General features: G+C 47.9%; 1 protein-coding gene across 2 annotated transcripts; it reads left to right on the plus strand.

The window, feature by feature from the left end:
- Positions 1–4,390: 4,390 nt before the first annotated feature.
- Positions 4,391–20,269, plus strand: SDSL (serine dehydratase like). 2 transcript variants are annotated; one of them, XM_004053945.5, is made up of 8 exons: positions 4,391–4,498; positions 9,953–10,147; positions 10,411–10,450; positions 11,154–11,293; positions 16,128–16,216; positions 17,323–17,550; positions 18,747–18,871; positions 19,879–20,269. In XM_004053945.5, the coding sequence occupies exons 2-8, from the start codon at positions 9,974–9,976 to the stop codon at positions 20,070–20,072; spliced, it is 990 nt and encodes a 329-aa protein (XP_004053993.1). In that variant the 5' UTR covers positions 4,391–4,498; positions 9,953–9,973; the 3' UTR covers positions 20,073–20,269. The 2 variants fall into 2 exon arrangements, with proteins under 2 accessions (XP_004053993.1, XP_055215168.1); XM_055359193.2 differs by having other exon boundaries at positions 4,401–4,908.
- The last annotated feature ends 690 nt before the right edge of the window (positions 20,270–20,959 follow it).

Genomic DNA, 20,959 nt, shown 5'->3' on the forward strand with positions numbered 1-20,959 from the left:
TCTGGCCCTATTTCCACAATGTAGGGTTTATTATAATACTTACTTTTCCAGGTAGTTGTTAGCATTCTGTAATATAATGACATCATGGTACTTCGAACACTCACGTGCCACCTTTGCAACTTTCGCCATATTGTCCCATCACCTCTTTTATATTAGCAATACAAAACAATAGCAGCTGGGCACGGTGGCTCATGCCTATAATCCCACCACTCTGGGAGGCCAAGGCAGATAGATCACTTGAGGTCAGGAGTTTGAGAGCAGCCTGGCCAACATGGTGAAACCCTGTCTCTACTAAAAATACAAAAATCAGCCAGGCGTGGTGGTGCAAGCCTGTAATCCCAGCTACTTAGGAGGCTGAGGCAGGAGAATCCCTTGAACCCGTGAGGCAGAGTTTGCAGTGAGCCAAGATTGCGCCATTGCACTCCAGCCTGGGTGACAGAGTGAATGGTGAGACTCTGTCTCAAAAAACAAAACAAGATAAAGCAAAAGCAACAGCAGCGAACACAGAGCACTAACTACTGTCCTAATATTTTCCTGCATTAATGCATTTGATCCTCACATCCACTGTACTAGGGAAGTAGTGTTTTATCCCCATTTTACATTTGAGGGAACAAGGCACAGAGAGGTTAAGTGACTTACAAAAGGTCACAAGGTCACACAGCGAGAAAGTGGCAGAACAAGTATTTGTATCAGAGCCTGGCTGCAGGTCTGTGTTTTAACTACTAGGCATGCTGCTTGTTCATGCCAGAAACTACTACTACTATTATTGCTACTAATAATTTATATATAAATATATATATTTATATACATATATATATTTATATACAAATATATATATTTATATACAAATATATATATTTATATAAATATATATATTTATATACATATATATTTATATACAAATATATATATTTATATACATATATATTTATATACAAATATATATATTTATATACAAATATATATATATTTATATACAAATATATATATTTATATACATATATATATTTATATACATATATATTTATATACAAATATATTTATATACATATATTTGTATACAAATATATATATTTATATACATATATATTTATATACATATATTTGTATACAAATATATATATTTATATACATATATATTTATATACATATATTTGTATACAAATATATATATTTATATACATATATATGTATACAAATATATATATTTATATACATATATATTTATATACATATATATATTTATATACATATATATTTATATACAAATATATATATATTATATACAAATATATATATATTTATATACAAATATATATATATTTATATACAATATATATATATTTATATACAAATATATATATTTATATACAAATATATATATTATATACAAGTATATATATTTATATACATATATATATTATATACAAGTATATATATTTATATAAATATATAATATACAAATATATATTTATATAAATATATATAATATACAAATATATATTTATATAAATATATATAATATACAAATATATATTTATATAAATATATAATATACAAATATATATTTATATAAATATATAATATACAAATATATATTTATATACATATATAATATACAAATATATATTTATATACATATATAATATACAAATATATATTTATATACATATATAATATACAAATATATATTTATATACATATATATAATATACAAATATATATTTATATACATATATATAATATACAAATATATATTTATATAAATATATATAATATACAAATATATATTTATATAAATATATAATATACAAATACATATATTTATATACATATATATACACACACACATATATATATATTTATATATATTTTTTAAGACGGAATTTCGCTCTTGTTGCCCAGGCTGGAGTGCAATAGCACGACCTCGGCTCACTGCAAACTCCACCTCCCCGGTTCAAGTGATTCTCCTGTCTCAGCCTCCCGAGTAGGTGGGATTACAGGCGCCCACCACCATGTCCAGCTAGCTTTTTGTATTTTTAGTAGTGATGGGGTTTCACTACATTGGCCATGCTCAAACTCCTGACCTCAGGTGATCCAGCTGCCTCGGCATCCCAAAGTGCTGGGATTACAGGCGTGAGCCACCATGCCTGGCCAATTAATATATTTTTTAAAGAGGCTCCATTTTTAAACTTTAATACCTACCTTAGCTTCTTCCTAAGCCATCATATCCATGAAACTATGGGTCTGATATTTTACATATACATACACATACATATGTATACACGTATATATATACTGACATACATACACACATCTTTCCTAATGCACACAGAAATAGATTGCCAACTATTAAAAAACCTTTGGGGGCTGGGCGCAGTGGCTGTTGCCTGTAATCCCAGCATTTTGGGAGGCTAAGGTAGGAGGATTGCTTGAGGTCAGGAGTTCAAGATCAGCCTGGGCAGCGCAGTGAGACCTCGTTTGTAAAACAAACAAACAAACAAACAAACAAACAAACAGTGTGGGATATGCTGGACAGCACGCATGTGTTGGTGTACAGTAGACATGCACTAAATGCAGCTAGTCTGCTTCTTGTCAAAGTCTGAGCTGTGTGCTGAGTCTCTGCCTACTTCAAGAAGCCCTCCCTGATCTTGCCCCATCCCCAGCTACCCTATGGGGACTTTCTGCCCTCTGTCATCTTAGGAGGTGTTATTGTTGCTACCGAATTGGGTGTCTTCCTCTCCCCTCCATGCTGGGGGCCACTTCAAGGCACAAACTAGATTTTATCACATCTGTGTCCCCAGTGCCCAGTCCAGGACAAGGCACCCAACAAGGATGGCTGTGTGTCTAAAGTGAGGATGGGTAGAAACTTGCCAGAGTCCACATTAAGGATCACGGCCAAGCAGCTCCATCTAACCCCAAGTGGCTGGGAGTTAATCATCAAACCTGGGGAGATCAGAAACAGCCCAAGAAGGACACACAACATCTGTGATGCCAGGTCTTCCTGTTCCCACTTTCCACATAGGGAAACTGAGGCCCAGAGATGGGCATGAGCTGCTCAGGTTCACCCAGTGAGATGGTGCAGAGACAAGACATGAATTTGACCATGTCATTCCCCCCACCTTCTGTGGCTCCCTAGTGCCCCTGGGTAAGGTCCAAACTCTGGATTGGTACAGGCATTCCTGTGGACTCTGATCTCTGCCCACATCTCCAGCCTCAACCCCACTTGCTTCCCCACCCCTGCCTTCTCCCTCCCAGCCCCATTGGATACTTCCCTGACCCTGGAATATACCATGTTTTTCATTTCCAGACCTTTGCACTCCCTGTGCCTGACTCCTCGCTCCACTCAGACTTCCCCTCCTCCAGGAAGCCTCCCCAGCCCCCCAGGGCCAGGCAGGGTGCCTGCTCTGGGTTCCACAGCCCTGCCCCACCCTGCCAGCTGCTAACATCTGATAGCACTAATAAGTGCTCTCTAATGACCCCGAGGGCTTTGTGAAGGCAGAGGACATGCTATTTTGTTTGAGGCCAAAGGTCCAGGGATTGGCACATAGTAGGTGTCCAATAAACATTTAATGAATGAATGAATGGTCAGTCATTCATTTGAGTAGCAAATAATTGCTTGGGTTCTCATGCTGCGTGTAAAATATCCGAGACGGAGAGGTGCTTCAGACAAAAATATACCTCTTCCATGTCACAAATAATAATTATAATAATTGTTTCCTTGGCCAGGTGCAGTGGCTCACACCTGTAATCCCAGTACTTTGGGAGGCAGAGGCAAGCAGATCACCTGAGGACAGGAGTTCGAGACTGGCCTGGCCAACATGGTCAAACCCCGTCCCTACTAAAAATACAAAAATTAGCTGGGCGTGGTGGTGGGTGCCTGTAAACCTGGCTACTCGGGAGGCTGAAGTGGGAGAATCTCTTGAATCCAGGAGGCGGAGGTAACAGTGAGCCGAGATCACACCATTGCACTCCAGCCTGGGGGACAAGAATGAAACTGCGTCTCAAAAAAAAAAAAAAAAAGTTCCCTTGTCCTTGTTTTCCCATCCCAGACCTAAGCTGACCCCAACAGTGGTTCAGCATCCGGGACAATCACTAGACCTAAAATGAGAAGACATGGAGATGCCTGCATCCCGGAAGAGATGGCCCAGGGCCAGGGGTAAAGGCTGTCTCTGCCCCTTGCTGTCTGGGAAGCTTTGGCCAAATAAGTTCCCTTTTCTGAGTTTCAGTTTGCTCATCTGTCAAATGAGACAGGGTGGTGCATGAGTCATAGGCAGTGCCCGGGAAAGCAGTGAGGGTTGCTCTCATCCCCTCTCCTCCTCCGTCTTCACCCGGAGGCTTAGGGTCTGGAGCTTTCTCTTTAATAAAGGAGGAGGGGCCAAGGTTGCCGGAAGCTGCCTGAAGCTGGACAGAGCCGGTTCCTGGAAAGAGCTGGTTCCCGGGCAGGCTGAAGGGCGGGAGCTGGGGCCACGCTGGTCTGGGATAGCTGGGCAGGGAGGTAAGGGGTCTGGGGCCAGCTGGGGCCCCTGGGGCTCAGTGTGTGTGTGAATGAGAGGCTGATGAGAGGCTGCAGGAGTTTGGGAGGCTTTGGGCAAAGTCCAAGCTGAGCAGGTGGAAGTGAGAGGGGCTGAGCGTGGTCTAGGCCCTCCTGGGAATGTCGATTGAATTCAGGGTGCCCTGCAGAAGAAAGTGTTGTGCTGGGGACCCTGAAGGGCGAGAGTGGGTTCTGCCTGCCAGAGGGGCAGGGTTGGGCATTCTGCCAGCCAAGGGGCCAGCCCGAGGTGTCCCAGCCCTGGCACCAGGGATTTGGCTGTGGAGTGCCACCAAGGTGGCCTCTGGGGAAAGGCTTCGGGGACAAGTGAGGTGGACAGCCCTTGTGGTCCTTACCTCAACTCATAGATGTGACAGGTAAGGCCCAGTGACAAAAGTGACTTGGCCAAGGTTGGCATGACTGGGACCTGAGCCTGAGCCCCCTGCTTTCCCCTGGGTTATTCCACAGCAGGGAGACCCAGGTCCCCCATTTCAGCCCTGGTGGCTGCCATACGGGACAAGAGCTGTGTGTCCCTGGGCCAAGACAGCTCAGTCCCAGACCTCAGGTGCCTGATGGGGTCTGGGGTTGATAAGGCTGTTGGCAACTTGGGGCTTTTTCATTTAACTGATGCCTACTGTCCTCTTGTGAGTCAGTATAACCAAGAGGGCTGGGGAAGCCTGGAAACTGAGCCAGGAGCATTTGGTTCCAAAGGACAATTGGCAATAAATATTAGATGCCTGCAGCTTTCATAATAGTAACGATAACACTAGTATATTAGAGAAAGTATAGCATCGCGGTTAATAGCACAGATGCCAAAGACACTGCCTGCTGTGAATTCTGGCTATGCTGTTTCTAACTGTGTGACCTTGGATAAGTTACTTAATCTCTCTGGACCTCAGGTTCACTGTTTATAAAATGGAGTCAATGGTGAGTTAATGACTCATCTGTTGTGAGCCAACAGGTGGCTCACACCTGTTATCCTAGTGTTTTGAGAGACAGAGACAAGAGATTTACCTGAGGCCAGGAGTTCAAGACCAGCCTGGACAACTCAGCAAAACTGCATCTCTATAAAAATTAAAATATCAGCCGGATACAGTGGTGCATGTCTACAGTTCCAGCTACTCAGGAAGCTGAGATGGGAGGATTGCTTGAGCCCGGGACTTCGAGGTTACAGTGAGCCATGATCGTGCCACTGCACTCCAGCCCAGGCAACAGAGTGAGACCTTGTCTCTAAAACAAACACCAAAAAAACAAGAAAGAGGAAGGATTATGGAGTAGGGGGAGTTCATCCTGACAATCCCAGGATCCCCAGGGGAAAAATCTGGAGATTTCACCAAAAAGGAAGAGAGACCCAATTCCAAGTGGACAGACACCCAACATGGGTGCCCTTACCATGCAGGCTCATTGAATCCTCACAATAATCCTGCCATGTACACGCTCTTCTTGCAGTTTGTTGTGTGGTTGGTTGGTTCTCATTTTTCGGGTGTAATTTTTTATTTTTTATTATTTTTTTTGAGATGGAGTTTCCCTCTTACTCTCTAGGCTGGAGTGCAATGGCGCGATCTCGGCTCACCGCAACCTCGCCTCTCAGGTTCAAGCAATTCTCCTGCCTCAGCCTCCCGAGTAGCTGGGATTACAGGCATGCACCACCATGCCTGGCTAATTTTGTATTTTTAGTAGAGACGGGGTTTCTCCATGTTGGCCAGGCTGGTCTTGAACTCTTGACCTCAGGTGATCTGCCTGCCTCGGCCTCCCAAAGTGCTGGGATTACAGGCATCAGCCACCACGCCCTGTCTCAGTTCTTAGTTTTAATGGTCACTTCCTCTAAGAGGTCTTTCCTGACCTCCACACCCAAAGTAGGTCCCCTTGTTCTTCTCTTTAGGACTCCCTATATGCGTGTTTCCCTCTTAGAAGTTTTCAACATTTCTGATTATTTTGTTTGTCTATGCAGTTATTTGTTAAGCGCCCATTTCCTCATCAGGCTATAATTCAGCTCCAAGGTTGATGTCTATCTTGTCCACAGTGGTATCCCCTGTTGCTAGGTCAGGGCCTGCATCTTGTAGGTGCCCTGTAAACATGCTAAAGTAAGGGTGAGCAGGTCACCATGCTCAAAGCATGACACAAGGTATCAGTGAGATAACGTCTCCAGAGGACTCAGCCGATGACTGGCACATAATAGGGACTCAACAAATGACAGATGTTATTCTCTCTCTTTTTTTTTTTAAAGACAGTCTCACTCTGTTGCCCAGGCTGGAGAACAGTGGTGAGATCTTGGCTCACTGCAATCTCCACCTCCCAGGTTCAGGCAATTCTCCCACCTCAGCCTCCCAAGTAGCTGGGACTACAGGTGTGCACCACCACACCTGGCTAATTTTTGTATTTTTAGTAGAGACGGGGTTTCACCATGTTGGCCACGCTGGTCTTCAACTCCTGACCTCAAGGGATCCACCCGCCTCAGCCTCCCAAAGTGCTGGGATTATAGGCATGAGCCACTGCACCTGGCCAATGTTATTCTTATTAATTTACACCACAACCTGTGAGTTGGGGACTGTTTTTATCCCCATTTTAGAGAAGGGGAAACAGGCACAGAGAGGTTGTGACACTTGCTTGGGTCACACAGCCAGGAAGTCGGAGCTGGTTTCTAACTTTTGCTTCTGGTCGACCCCAAAGCCTGTGCTCTTGGGGTCCAGGGTTGAGCTGAGGCCCAGGCTGGGGTATGCGGCATTTGGGGATCAGTGATGACCCATGGGCTTCTTTCCCCTGATGCCCCAAGCTGAGAGGTGCCCAGGATGGGACTGGGAAGAGGTGGCTCAGGCTGTGCCCTGCCCGAGGGGGCCCTGAGGATTCTCAAGGCTATTCTGACAAGGGCGTGGGGTCAAACTCAGGGCCAAGAGACCCCGATCTCTCTGATCTTGGAACCCCAGCCATGACTTAAGGGTGGACAAGAAGGTTAGGTTTGTGAGTGGGCAGGGGAAGTTGCAGCGCTCCCCCTAGCGGCCAATAATGGAATGGTGGAGACTGGCCCATTGCTTTTCTGCTTGGGACAAGAGGAGCTGGCTGTATTTTTTCCTTTTTTTTTCTCTACTATTTTTCCTCCCTCTCATTTCCTCCATCTCTTCTTTTCGTCCTTGCCCACTGGTCCATTCACACATAGCTCCTTGGCTTCAAACCTCTCAATGGGCAGAGCGCGGTGGCTCACGGATGTAGTCCCAGCACTTCGGAAGGCCAAGATGGGCAGATCACTTGAGCTCAGGAGTTTGAGACCAGCCAACATGGTGAAACCCCGTCTCTACAAAAAATACAAAAAATTAATCAGGCGTGGTGACGTGTGCCTGTGGTCCCAGTTACTCGGGAGGCTGAGGCAGGAGAATCGCTTGAACCCGGGAGGCAGAGGGTGCAGTGAGCAGAGATTGCACCACTGCACTCCAGCCTGGGCAAGAGCGAGACTCCCTTTCAAAACACCACGACCACCACCACCACCACCTCCACCACCACCTCCCAATGCCTTTCCATTGCAGGTAGAATTTGAATAACAACCAAACTCCTCTCCGTGGGCGGGAACCCCCTGCTGGCACCCTTGTCCACCTCTCCGCCCTCACCTCCTACCCTCACCTCCTGCCCCAAATCCCTTCTGTCTGCATCCGCGGCACCCCAAAGTGCATTTCTCCCTCGAGGTGGTCCTGGCTGCTGTTCTCTGTAGGAACTTTTCCTTTTGGCTCTCTTCCTGTCATCCATTTCAAAGTTCCCCTTTCAAGAACGTATAGATGGAGACAGAGTTAAAAGACCCCTCAGCCAATCAAAATGCACGGATCTGATTTGCATCCTGATTCAAACCGTGAAAAACCCCAAACCACAACCAACCACAGAATCAGCCACTGATCATATTTAATGGGATGATTTGAAATGTGAACAATTAACAGATATTTGATGACATGAAAAAATTATATTTTTAGATGTGATCATAGTATTGCGATTACATTTTTTAAAAAAGTAGCCTCTGTGAGGTATAATTTACATAAAATAAAATTAGCCCACTTTAAGTATAGAATTCAATGTGTTTGAACAAATGTATGTACAGTCATGAAACCATATGGTTACATATAAAAAAGGAGTTCTTAGGCCAGATGCAGTGACTCACGCCTGTAATCCCAGCAGTTTGGGAGGCTGGGGCAGGAGGATCCCTTGAGCCTAGGAGTTTGAGACCAGCCTGGGCAACATAGTGAGACCCTATCTCTACAAAAAAGTACAAAAATTAGCCAGACGTGATGATGTGCGCCTGTAGTCCCAGCTACTCAGGAGGCTGAGGTGGGAGGACTGCTTGAGCCTGAGAGGTCGAGGCTGCAGAAAGCTGTGATTACAGTACTGCACTCCAGCCTGGGTGACAGAGTGAGACTCTGTCTCAAAAACACAAGTTCTTTACCTCCAGAGAGACATGCTGAAATATTTACAGGTGAAATAATATAAAAGAATAATAGTAATTAAGGGGTAAATAATGATACAGGAAGGGGGAGTGGGCACCGATAGGGGAGCGAGTTAGACCATGAGTTGATTGCTGAAGATGAAGGGTTTTTGTTTGTTTGTTTGTTTTTGAGATGGATTCTCGCTCTGTCACCCAGGCTGGAGTGCAGTGGCACAACCTTGGCTCACTGCAACCTCCGCCTCCCAGGTTCAAGTGATTCTCCTGCCTCAGCCTTCTGAGTAGCTGGAATTACAAGTGTGTGTACCATCGTGCCTGGCTAATTTTTGTATTTTTAGTAGAGACAGGGTTTTACCTTGTTGGCCAGGCTGGTCTTGAACTCCTGACCTCAAGTGATCTGCCTGCCTTGGCCTCCCAAAATGCTGGGATTACAAGCGTGAGCCGCTGTGCCCCTGCCAGCTGAAGGTCTTTATACAGTTCTCAATACTTTTGCTATGTTTACATTTTCCATAACAAACGTTTTTACAGTTTTCCTCCTGAGAGATGTCTTTCATGATTGCTCTTGCTAAAATAACACCCCATACCCTCTGCAAGTCACTCCTATTTGAAATTCTGCGACTTTTCCTAGTGGGAGGTTTTTTATGACTCGTGGGTCCCCAAACCTGGAAATGCCTGGCACATAGTAGGTGCTGAATAAGTATTTTTTGACTGAGGAATGAATCTCCCACTCTCTCATTCATTTCTCACCATATATTGGCCACTTTCTACATCCCCAGCACAGCCACACTTATGGAATGAAAGGACCCCAGGCCAAACTTCTTTGACCAGATGGGGAAACTGAGGCCCAGAGAGTCACAGATACTTGACGGGGGTCTCACAGCTCAGCAGCTGGATGAAGTGAAGGGCACCTAAGCCAAGGGCTTTCTCCACCTTCCCCTCCCTGTCCTGGTTAAGGGAACTCTTGATGGGGACTGCCTGGGTGGTGACTTTGTGTCCTCCTGCAGGCTGTCTACCTGGTCTCCAGAATGGACGGCCCTGTGGCAGAGCGTGCCAAGCAGGAGCCCTTTCACGTGGTCACACCTCTGTTGGAGAGCTGGGCGCTGTCCCAGGTGGCGGGCATGCCTGTCTTCCTCAAGTGTGAGAATGTGCAGCCCAGCGGCTCCTTCAAGATTCGGGGCATTGGGCATTTCTGCCAGGAGGTGAGGGTGTGTGGGAAGGAGGGGAGAAGTGAGGTTGTGCAGGAGGGAGGGAAGAGTGAGGGGTGTGGGCTGGGGACGGGTTCGGGCAGGAGGGGAAACATGAACTCGTGCAGATGGGAGGGGAGAGGTGAGGGCAGGGCTGTGGGCAGGATGAGGGGTAAAGGCGAAGTCGGAGTGGGATGGGGAGACTCTAACGCCATTCCACATAGGCCTTCATGACACCTGCTTGGGTTAGCCCCTAACCCCATTCCTTCTCTTCCCAGATGGCCAAGAAGGGATGCAGACACCTGGTGTGCTCCTCAGGTGACCCCACCTTTTTTTGTTTCATGGGCAGAGGTTGGGGGGAGGAGGAATAGGCTGGAGCGGCAGTACATGTCCAGGGTTGGTCTCCTCTTAAAGGCCCAGCCTCATCAAGGTCCTTGATGAGATGACTACTGTGTAGATCCCATCCTAGCCTTCTCCCATAGTTCAGGACTCATGGTGGTAGCAAGTGCCAGAAACCCAATTCATATAGGTTTAAGCTACAGGCTCTAAGAATGGAAAATTCTTGGGATAAGTGGCTTTCAGGCACAGGGGGATCCAGGAGCTCTCCTCTCTGTCTCTCCTTCTCTGGGCTTTGCTTTCCTGCATATTAGCTATATTTTTAGGTGGGCCTCATGGTAGCAAGATGGCCACCAGGAATTCCAGCCTTGCATCCTACCAGCCTCCCAACCCTAGGGAAAAGGGAGCACCCCTTCTCAATGCCTCGCCTCAATCCTGGAATTGTTTTTTTTTTTTTGGCCCCGCTTGGGTGGCGTCTTCATCCTTGAACCAATCATGGGTTGGGGGATTAGGTTCTGATTGGCTCAACCTAGATTATGTGTCCCCCTCTTGAGTGGAGGCAGGAGTCAATGGGGCATATGAATGTTGGGGACGAGTGACTCTGAAGGGATATGGAGGGGGAGGGGAAGGCATATCAAAGGCCAATGCAGCTCTGCCCACTGCCCCTTTCCTCCTTTCTGCACAGGGGGTAATGCGGGCATCGCTGCTGCCTATGCTGCTAGGAAGCTGGGCATTCCTGCCACCATCGTGCTCCCCGAGAGCACCTCCCTGCAGGTGGTGCGGAGGCTGCAGGGGGAGGGGGCTGAGGTTCAGCTGACTGGAAAGGTAAGGGCGCTGGGAAGGGGAGAACCATCTGGGTGGGCTGCTCTCCTTCACCTCACCCCACCCCTAAGACGTCCTGTCTCCTTTTCCTTTCGATGAGCTGTGGGTGGGACCCAGTCCTCTCTCAGGATAGCTGAGCTGAGGGGGGATTGAGGTGGGATGGGTGTTGAGGGCTGGGATCTCCCAACTTTCCTCTGCCCACCCTGAGAAGTACCCCTCATGTGTGAACCAAGACAAATGGGAAGCTGACGATGAACAGGAGACTGTCTGTCTCCTTATGTCCTCACCAGCACCTGGTATTATCTACTTTTAACATTTTTGCTGTTAGATAAGATAAGAAGTATCAAGATGATGGCAGCATTAGTTCTCATTCTGAGACCACCCCAATAGAAATGGTATCCACTGAGAAAGATATCACCGGTTCCCTTTGTTACCAAAGAAATAGAGACACAGATACAAAATCTGTCTTTCCTTCTGTGAAGAAGGAAAAAAATCATTCAAATAATGGAAACAGATTTTTAAACCTCTCGAAATTAAAACTAAAAGCCAAACTATGGTACCTTAAAGCTGGTCCCAAATACTTCCCGTGTATAGTTTCTTTCCTTTCTTCTGTCCTTCCTTCCCTCCCTCTCTTCTTCTTTCCTTCCTTCATTATTTCCCTCCTTCCCTCTTCCCTCCCTCCCTCCCTCCTTCCTTTCTTCATTCTTTCTCTCCTTCCTTCCTTCTTTTCTCCTTCCTTCCTTCCATTTATTCATCCATCTAACCATCCTTCCACACATCACCCTTTCTCTCTCCTCTCTCCCTTCTTTCCATCCATCCATCCATCCATCCTTCCATCCATCAGATATTCATTGAGCACATATTCAGTGCCTACTATGTTAGACATTCTAGAAACACAGAGATAGTAAGACATGGTCTTTACACTCATAAATTTGAGATTATTATGAGGAGACACACAGGTAACCAGATGATGGTAACAAAGTGTGAAAAGTGTTGCCACGGGGGAAGCACAGGGCACCAAGGAAGTCAGAGAGAAGGTGTGTTGTTTTAATCAGCTACTGTTGCTTGGTAATGCTGCATAACAAACAGCCCCCAAATAGCAGCAGCTTATAAGAAACATTTGTTTCCGATGCTTTGGGTCTGTGGGAGGGTTAGGGTGGTTCTGCTTCAGAATGTGGGGAAGGATTAAGGTCTGCAGATGTCCCCTGTGTCTTCCCCAGCCAGTGGCCACTGGGGGCACATTCTTCTCAAGGGCAATGGCAAGAGGGGTGAGAAGAAACGCATGATGGCTCTTAAGACCTCAGCCCAGAACTGTTACACTGTCAGTTCTGCCATATGCTGTTGGCCAGAGCAAGTCACACAGCTGAGACCAACATCAGTGGGGAGGGGACATGCGCTCCACTCACTCTAGTGAGAAGAACAGCAAAGCCACATGGCAAAAATAAAATAAATAAATAAATAGATAAAAAAGCTGGGCACTGTGGCGTGCACCTGTAGTCTCAGCTACTCAGGAGGCTGAGTTGGGAGGATCACTTGAGCCCAGGAGTTTGAGGCCAGCCTGGGCAACATAGTAAGAGCATGTCTCTAAAAATAGTAACTATTAAGCCACATGGCAAGGTGTAGGTGTATGATTCTAACAGAGGGAGGCAGTGGAGAATTGGGCAGTGGTCAAACCAATGGGCTGTGCCTTAGATTTGGGGAAAGGATCCAGGACAGGCTCCCAACAAGGGTCCCCAGGGTTGGGTATTGAAGGAGAAATCTGAGTCCCCACAGTGGAGAAAAGGGAGGGAATGATCTGATTGTGAACAGAGGAAAAGATGTGGGTGAAGGTGTGGTGTGGATGAGCACGGTGCATTCAGGCTGAGCCCAGCATGGGGGGAGGGATGGTGAAAGGTGAGGCTGAAGAGGGGCAGAGTTGCTCCATCAGGCAGGGTGGCTTGTAGGTGAAGCTAATGTGTTTCCACCCGAGAGCACTAGGGAAGCATGAAAGGAGTTTGAGCAGGGGAGGGACCTGGTTGGATTTTTACTCTGCCTGCTCTGGGGCAATGCAGGAGAGGAGCCAGAGAGGAGGCTGCTTGGGGCCCTACAGGTGAGAGATGTCAAGCGCTACACGGATTTGAATCTATTTTTTTCTTTAGTTTTAATTTCAGATTCAGGGATACATGTGCAGGTTTGTTACATGGGTATATTTCATGATGGAGAGGTTTGGGCTTCTAATGATTCTGTCGTCCAAGTAGTGAACATAGTACCAACAGGTAGTTGTTTTTTTTTTTGAGACAGAGTCTTACTCTATCTCCCAGGCTGGAGTGCAGTGGCATGATCTTGGCTCACTGCAACCTCCGCCTTCCAAGTTCAAGCAATTCTCCTGCCTTGGCCTCCCAAGTAGCTGGGATTACAGGCACCCACCACCACACCCAGCTAATTTTTTTTTTTTTTTTGAGACGAGTCTCACTCTGTTGCCCAGGCTGGAGTGCAGCGGTACAATCTCGGCTCACTGCAAGGTCTGCCTCCCGGGTTCACACCGTTCTCCTGCCTCAGCCTCCCGAGTAGCTGGGACTACAGGCCAGCTACTACAGCCACCACGCCTGGCTATTTTTTTTTTGTTTTTTTTTTTGTATTTTTAGTAGAGACGGGATTTCACCATGTTAGCCAGGATGGTCTCGAACTCCTGACCTCGTGATCCACCTGCCTTGGCCTCCCAAAGTGCTGGGATTACAGGCGTAAGCTACAGCGCCCAGCCTAATTTTTGTATTTTTAGTAGAGACAGGGTTTCACCATGTTGGCCAGGCTGGTCTCGAATTCCTGACCTCAGGTAATCTGCCTGCCTCGGCCTCCCAAAATGCTAGGATTACAGGTGTGAACCACTGTGCCTGGCTGACAGGTTTGTTTGTTTGTTTGCTTGTTTCTTTCTTTCTTTCTTTCCTTCTTTCTTTCTTTCTTTCTTTCTTTCTTTCTTTCTTTCTTTCTTTCTTTCTCTCTCTCTCTCTCTTTCTTTCTTTCTTTCTTTCTTTCTGTCTCTCTGTCTCTCTCTCTCTCTGTCTCTGTCTCTTTCTTTCTTTTTTTTGAGACAGAGTCTTGCTCTGTTGCCAAGCTGGAGCGCAGTGGCGCCATCTTGGCTCACTGCAACCTCCACTGTCCGGGTTCAAGCGATTCCGCTGCCTCAGCCTCCTGAGTAGCTGGGATTACAGGTGCAAGCCACCACACCTGGCTAATTTTTTGTATTTTAGTAGAGATGGGGTTTCACCATGTTGGCCAGGATGGTCTGGATCTCCTGACCTCAGGATCTGCCTGCCTCGGCCTCTCAAAGTGCTGGGATTACAGGCGTGAGCCACTGCGCCCAGCTGACAGGTATTTTTCAACCTCTGCCACTCTCTCTCTCTCCCCACTTTTGGAGTCCCCAGTGTCTCTCGTTCCCATCTTTGTGCCCATGTGTATACCCAGTGTTTAACTCCCAGTTGTAAGTGAGAATATGCAGTATTTGGTTTTCTGTCCCTAAGTTAATTATCTTAGAATAATTGCCTCCAGCTGCATCCATGTTGCTGCAGAGGACATGATCTTTTTTTGTGGCTGCGTAGTGTTCCTTGATGTATATGCACCACATTTTCTGTATCCAATCCACCATTGATGGGCACCTGGGTTGATTCCATGTCTTTGCTATTGTGAATACTGCTGTGATGAACACACAAATGCAGATCTTTTTGGTAAAATGGTTTATTTTCCTTTGGGTAGATACTCAGTAATGGGATTGCTGGGTCAAATGGTAATTCTATTTTTAGTTCTTTGAGAAATCTCCAAACTGCTTCCTATAGGAGCTGAACTCATTTGCATTCACACCAACAGTGTATTTTTTGTTTCAGTAACTCAGGGGAATGAGACTCCTCTCTTCAGCCAGATGGGAAATTCCTTGCAGTCAGAGACCATTTCTTGGCTTCTCTCCTGCTGAAGAGTCCCCATACCTAGAACTGGGCACAGAGTGGGCACTGCAGAGTCCCTGAGGATGAGCAGGGGCTATTTCTGCCCCCCTTGTGACCCTCCACCCCTCCCTTGGGAGAGGAGGCCATTGTCTATCATTTAGTTTCTGTATCTGGTTCCTGCTGAGATCGGCTGGCATGGGGTCCCTCTGAAATGCTGTCTTAGTTTGGATTCTCCCAAAAGCAGTCCCTGAAATGAAGACTGGGGTGCATGTGGTTTATTTGGGAGGTGATTGCAGGAAGCATTGGTAGGGAGTGTAGAAATGAGTCAGGGAAGGGAAGAAAGCCTGTCAATGGTGTGTGAATGAGCAGGGGACCTGGATCTCTGCCACAGAGGCCAAGCCAGTGAGAAGAGAAAACTCACCCCTGCTGTGGTTGCCTCGGGTCCATCATGGTCAGGGCCGGCCCTATGCGCCATCTCTCTGGCTGGTTGAACTCAACTAGCAGGCCATCAGCTGGGCCATTGCTGGTTTCCACGGACACACTCTATGGTGACCAAGTTGCTATCTGGGGTTTGACTTTAGGGGGCTTCTCCCCTACTGGTTGGCTAGAAGTGGGCACCATGTGGCTGACCTTGGAGCTGACCCGCTTCCAGCCTCCCTGGCTGGCCTGGCCTGGTTTTCATAGTGTGGCAGCAGGACAGGTCCCTTGGGTATTGTGGAAAGCACATGGCATCTGTTTGTCCGCCTGAAAGTGCTTGTCCAATTCTCAGGAGGCCTCTGGGCCCACACCAGATATGGTCTCATCTGCAGGGCTGTCCCCAGACTACTAGATCCTGGGGCCACCAAGGAGATCCTGGGCCTCTGCTCCGGCCTCCATAGCAGTCCCACTTCCGGCTGTTCTGAGGGCCCTTGGTTTCTCTGTAGGTCTGGGACGAGGCCAATCTGAGGGCGCAAGAGTTGGCCAAGAGGGACGGCTGGGAGAATGTCCCCCCGTTTGACCACCCCCTAATATGGTAAGGCTGACGCCCCTCTCCCCAGGAGTCCAGAGCTGGGAGACCCTCACTGAGTCAGGGTCCTCCCACTGGACAGAAGGAGAAACTGAGGCCCAGAGGGGAGAAGAGGCTTCAAAGCCAGGCAGACATGGGTTCAGATCCCACTTCTGCCCCCTTGTGAATTGTGGGACTTTGTGCAAAGCACCCCAGATCCTGTGCCTCAGTTTCTATGTGTGTAAAATGGAAGTGATAGTACCAAGTCTCCTTTACTGAATATGTGCTTTGGGACCAGGCACCAGGCTAATGGCTCCTCCTGCACTGTTCCATTTACCCTCCCCAAAGCCCTAGAGGTGGGTGCTATTATCCCCATTTCATAGGTGAGGAAACTGAGGCACATCGAGGTCAAACAACTTGCCCCAGATCACACAGTTAAGTACGTGGCAGATACATAGGGCTGCAGTCAGGCTGGTCCCAAGTGATACACTTGTCCGCTCTTAACCACACATTGCCATTGCCTCTTTGCAAAGTTGGGGAGGGGGCTAAATTGCGATAATGTCCAAGAAAGGGCCTGGGAGGTTGATGGAGATGGGAAGGGATGAGCAAACAAATACATAATAAAGAAAATGAACGAGGCCAGGTGCGGTGGCTCACGCCTGTAATCCCAGCACTTTGGGAGGCCGAGGCGGGTGGATTACCTGAGGTCAGGAGTTCGAGGCCAACCTGGCCAACATGGCAAAACCCTATCTCTACTAAAAATACAAAAATTATCTGGGCGTGGTGGTGCGCACCTGTAGTCCCAGCTACTCGGGAGGCTGAGGCAGGAGAATCGCTTGAATCCGGGAAGTGGAGGTTGCAGTGAACCAAGATCGTGCCCCTGCACTCCAGCCTGGGTGACAGAGTGAGACTCTATCCAAAAAAATAAAAATAAAGAGAATGAATGAAGCTGAGCAAAGTAACTGTTGCAGGACTTCCTCTCCCCTCACTGTGGATGGGATGGGGATGGTGGGGAGGGGTTTATGTATATGAGGGGGCAGAGAACCCAGCCCTGGTAAATTCCCCCACCACAGGAGCCATCTGGGCTGGGGTCCTCCCTCACTCTGCTTCTCCCTCTCACCTGCCCTCCCCAGGAAAGGCCACGCCAGCCTGGTGCAGGAGCTGAAGGCAGTGCTGAGGACCCCACCAGGTGCCCTGGTGCTGGCAGTTGGCGGTGGGGGTCTCCTGGCCGGGGTGGTGGCTGGCCTGCTGGAGGTGGGCTGGCAGCATGTACCCATCATTGCCATGGAGACCCATGGGGCACACTGCTTCAATGCGGCCATCACGGCCGGCAAGCTGGTCACACTTCCAGACATCACCAGGTGGGTAAGGGCTGGGGACATTTGTAGGGGCTGGAGGGTGGGGGTGCCACTGTCCTAGGGCCTTCCAGTCCCAGCCGGTGGAGACAGGGGGCACCCAAAAGGCTGTCCTTGGTCCTGGGACTCCAACCACAGTAAAGTGGACCTGAGTTAGAAGGCAGTGCTGAAAAAGGAGATGAGGAATATGATTCATTTAAACCTAATCAGTTCTTAAAACAAGCTTTCATTGACTTATCATTACAAAAGCAATCCATGTGTGTTGCAAATAAGTTTGAAAATGTAGGCCAGGCACCATGGCTCATGCTTGTAATCCCAGCATTTTGGGAGGCTGAAGCAGGTGGATCACTTGAGGTCAGGAGTTTGAGACCGGCCTGGCCAACATATAGTGAAACCCTGTCTCTACTAAAAAAAATACAAAAATTACCTGGGCATGGTGGCGCACGCCTGTAGTCCTAGCTACTTGGGAGGCTGAAACGGAAGGTTTGCTTGAGCCCAGGAGTTTGAGGCTATCGTGTGCTATGATCGTCCCTGTGAATAGCCATCATGCTCCAGCCTGGGAAACTTAGCAAGACCCTGTCCTCCCCCATACCCCCCAAAGCCAACAAATTTTAAAAAGAACATGATCATTGAATTTAGGACCCACCCTAATCCAGTATGATTTCACCTTAATTTAACTAATTACATCTGCAAAGACTCTATTTCCAAGTAAGATCACATTTTGAGGTTCTTGGTGGATGAGCATTTTTTTTTTTTTTGAGATGGAATCTCACTCTGTTTCCCAGGCTAGAGTGCAATGGCGCGATCTCAGCTCACTGCAACCTCTACCTGCTGGGTTCAAGTGATTCTCCTGCCTTAGCCTCCCAAGTAGTTGGGATTACAGGCATGTGCCACCACACCCGGCTAATTTTGTATTTTTAGTAGAGACGGGGTTTCACCATGTTGGTCAGGCTGGTCTTGAACTCCCCGACCTCAGGTGATCTGCCCACCTTGGCCTCCCAAAGTGCTGGGATTACAGGCGTGAGCCACTGCGCCCGGCAAGGACACACTATTTTTGAGCACCTCCTCTGTGACTTATAATGCTGAGTTCCAACCAGCCCATGGCAGGATGGGAGGGGGTGGCTGGGGCTGGGGAGAGACCTGATTCACCAGCTCTTCCCTGAGCCCCTGGTCTCCCTGCCCCACCCTGCTCTATTCTGCAGCGTGGCCAAGAGCCTGGGTGCCAAGACGGTGGCCGCTCGGGCCCTGGAGTGCATGCAGGTGTGCAAGATTCACTCTGAAGTGGTGGAGGATGCCGAGGCTGTGAGCGCTGTGCAGCAGCTCCTGGGTGAGTGATCCCTGTCCTCCACCTGGGCTCAGAGACCCACAAAGTCCCTGCATCCTCTAGCAAGAGTGTGTTCTGTCTTATCTGTATCCTCAGCACCAGGCACTGGCTAGGTGTGCAGTTACTGTGCACTAAGTGCACGTCGAGTAGATGGAAGGGGGTGAGGATTAAGAAGGAGTGTATCTTGCTGTCTCTAGCCCCCAGACTTTTGTACATGCTGCTCCTCTCTCTGGCTGGCCCTGCTCCCTATTGGTTTGATGTGACTGAGGGCTATCAGCCATCATAGCACCTCCTTCAGGAAGCCTCCCTTGATCACTCACCCCACCCTGCCTGGGTTGTGGACCTCCAATGCACCACTCCCTGTGTTCATAACCTCCTGGTTCTTATCCCTCTGCATCACTGATGTGAGCCCCATGAGGTCTGGTGTGTCTTAGTCCCTGACGTGTCCCTAGGGCCTTCCTGGCATAGGGCATGGCAGGTAGTAGGCACTCAATAGATGTTTGTTGATTGAAGGGATGAATATATGAGTGAGTGGAAAGGTGGATAGTGGATAGATGGACAGTGGATGGATGGACAGATGGATGGATAATGAAGTGACGGATTGATGAATGGCATAGAAATGAATGAATGGACAGACACATTGATTAATGAACATGTTGATGGATGGACAGACAGTCAAATGATGGATAGAGGAATGGATGGATGGCTATGAATGGGTGGATGGATGGATATGTTGATGGATGGGTACACTGATGGATGGACAGATAGTCTAATGATGGATAGAGGAATGGATGGATGGATAGAGAGATAAAAGGTGGATGGTGGAAGGATAGGAGGCCAGGCTGATGGATGGGGAGATCATGAGACAAGTGATGGATTGCCAGCAGAGCAGATGAATGGCTGACTCGCTGGAGAGATGGCTGCAAGGATCTGCCGTGCCCAGGGCCTGCTGAGCACCGAGTGGTTCTTCTTCCCTTTCCTTCCTCTCTCCATCCCCCTGATCCTGGCAGATGATGAGCGTATGCTGGTGGAGCCTGCCTGTGGGGCAGCCTTAGCAGCCATCTACTCAGGCCTCCTGCGGAGGCTCCAGGCCGAGGGCTGCCTGCCCCCTTCCCTGACTTCAGTTGTGGTAATCGTGTGTGGAGGCAACAATATCAACAGCCGAGAGCTGCAGGCTTTGAAAACCCACCTGGGCCAGATCTGAGGGGTCCCATCCTGGCCCCAAAGACCCCTGAGAGGCCCATGGACAGTCCTGTGTCTGGATGAGGAGGACTCAGTGCTGGTGGATGGCAGTGGAAGCTGCCCTGTGCAACTGTGCTGGCTGCCTCCTGAAGGAAGCCCTCCTGGACTGCTTCTTTTGGCTCTCCGACAACTCCGGCCAATAAACACTTTCTGAATTGAGTTTGTGAATGCTATGGATCCTATCTTTCCATGTCAGTGAGCTCACAGGAGACACACCACAATCCTGCTGCCACTTCTGTAATAAAGTGACTCCAAGCCCCATCTTAGGCAACAAAGCCAAGACTTGAAAACCTCAGTCTCTAAAGGAATCCAACCATTATGAGATCTTAAATGGGCTTCCTTTACCTGCAGGACCAGCCCAGGTTGACCAGGTCAGGAAGGAGAGGGAGATGTTCTATCACTTCTCAGGCCTAGGCAAGAGAGGAAAATAGCACCAGTCTTCATGCAGTGCTTGTTATATACCAGAAACTCTGCTAAGAACTTTCTACTCATTGTCTTCTTTAACATTCACAAAGGTACTAGGAAGTAAAAACCATTATTACCATCCCCATTTTACAGACGCAGAAACTGAGGCTCGGGAAGTTTACATAACTTGCCCAAGACCACATAAGTAGGATATGTGATCACTTGTCTCACTCTCTTTCCATCCATCAACCTGACCACCTATCCCTCCACCCATCTATCTTTTATCTCTCTATCCATCCATCCATTCCTCTATCCATTATTAGACCGTGTGTCTGTCCATCCATCAGTGTATCAATCCATCCATTCATCCATTAATAATCCATCCATCCATTCATTCACAAGCCATCCACTCATCCATCCATCAATTCCTCTATCATTATTAGA

Source organism: Gorilla gorilla, chromosome 10 (genome assembly GCF_029281585.2).
Source record: "Gorilla gorilla gorilla isolate KB3781 chromosome 10, NHGRI_mGorGor1-v2.1_pri, whole genome shotgun sequence".
In the NCBI taxonomy this organism is placed as follows: Eukaryota; Metazoa; Chordata; class Mammalia; order Primates; family Hominidae; genus Gorilla; species Gorilla gorilla.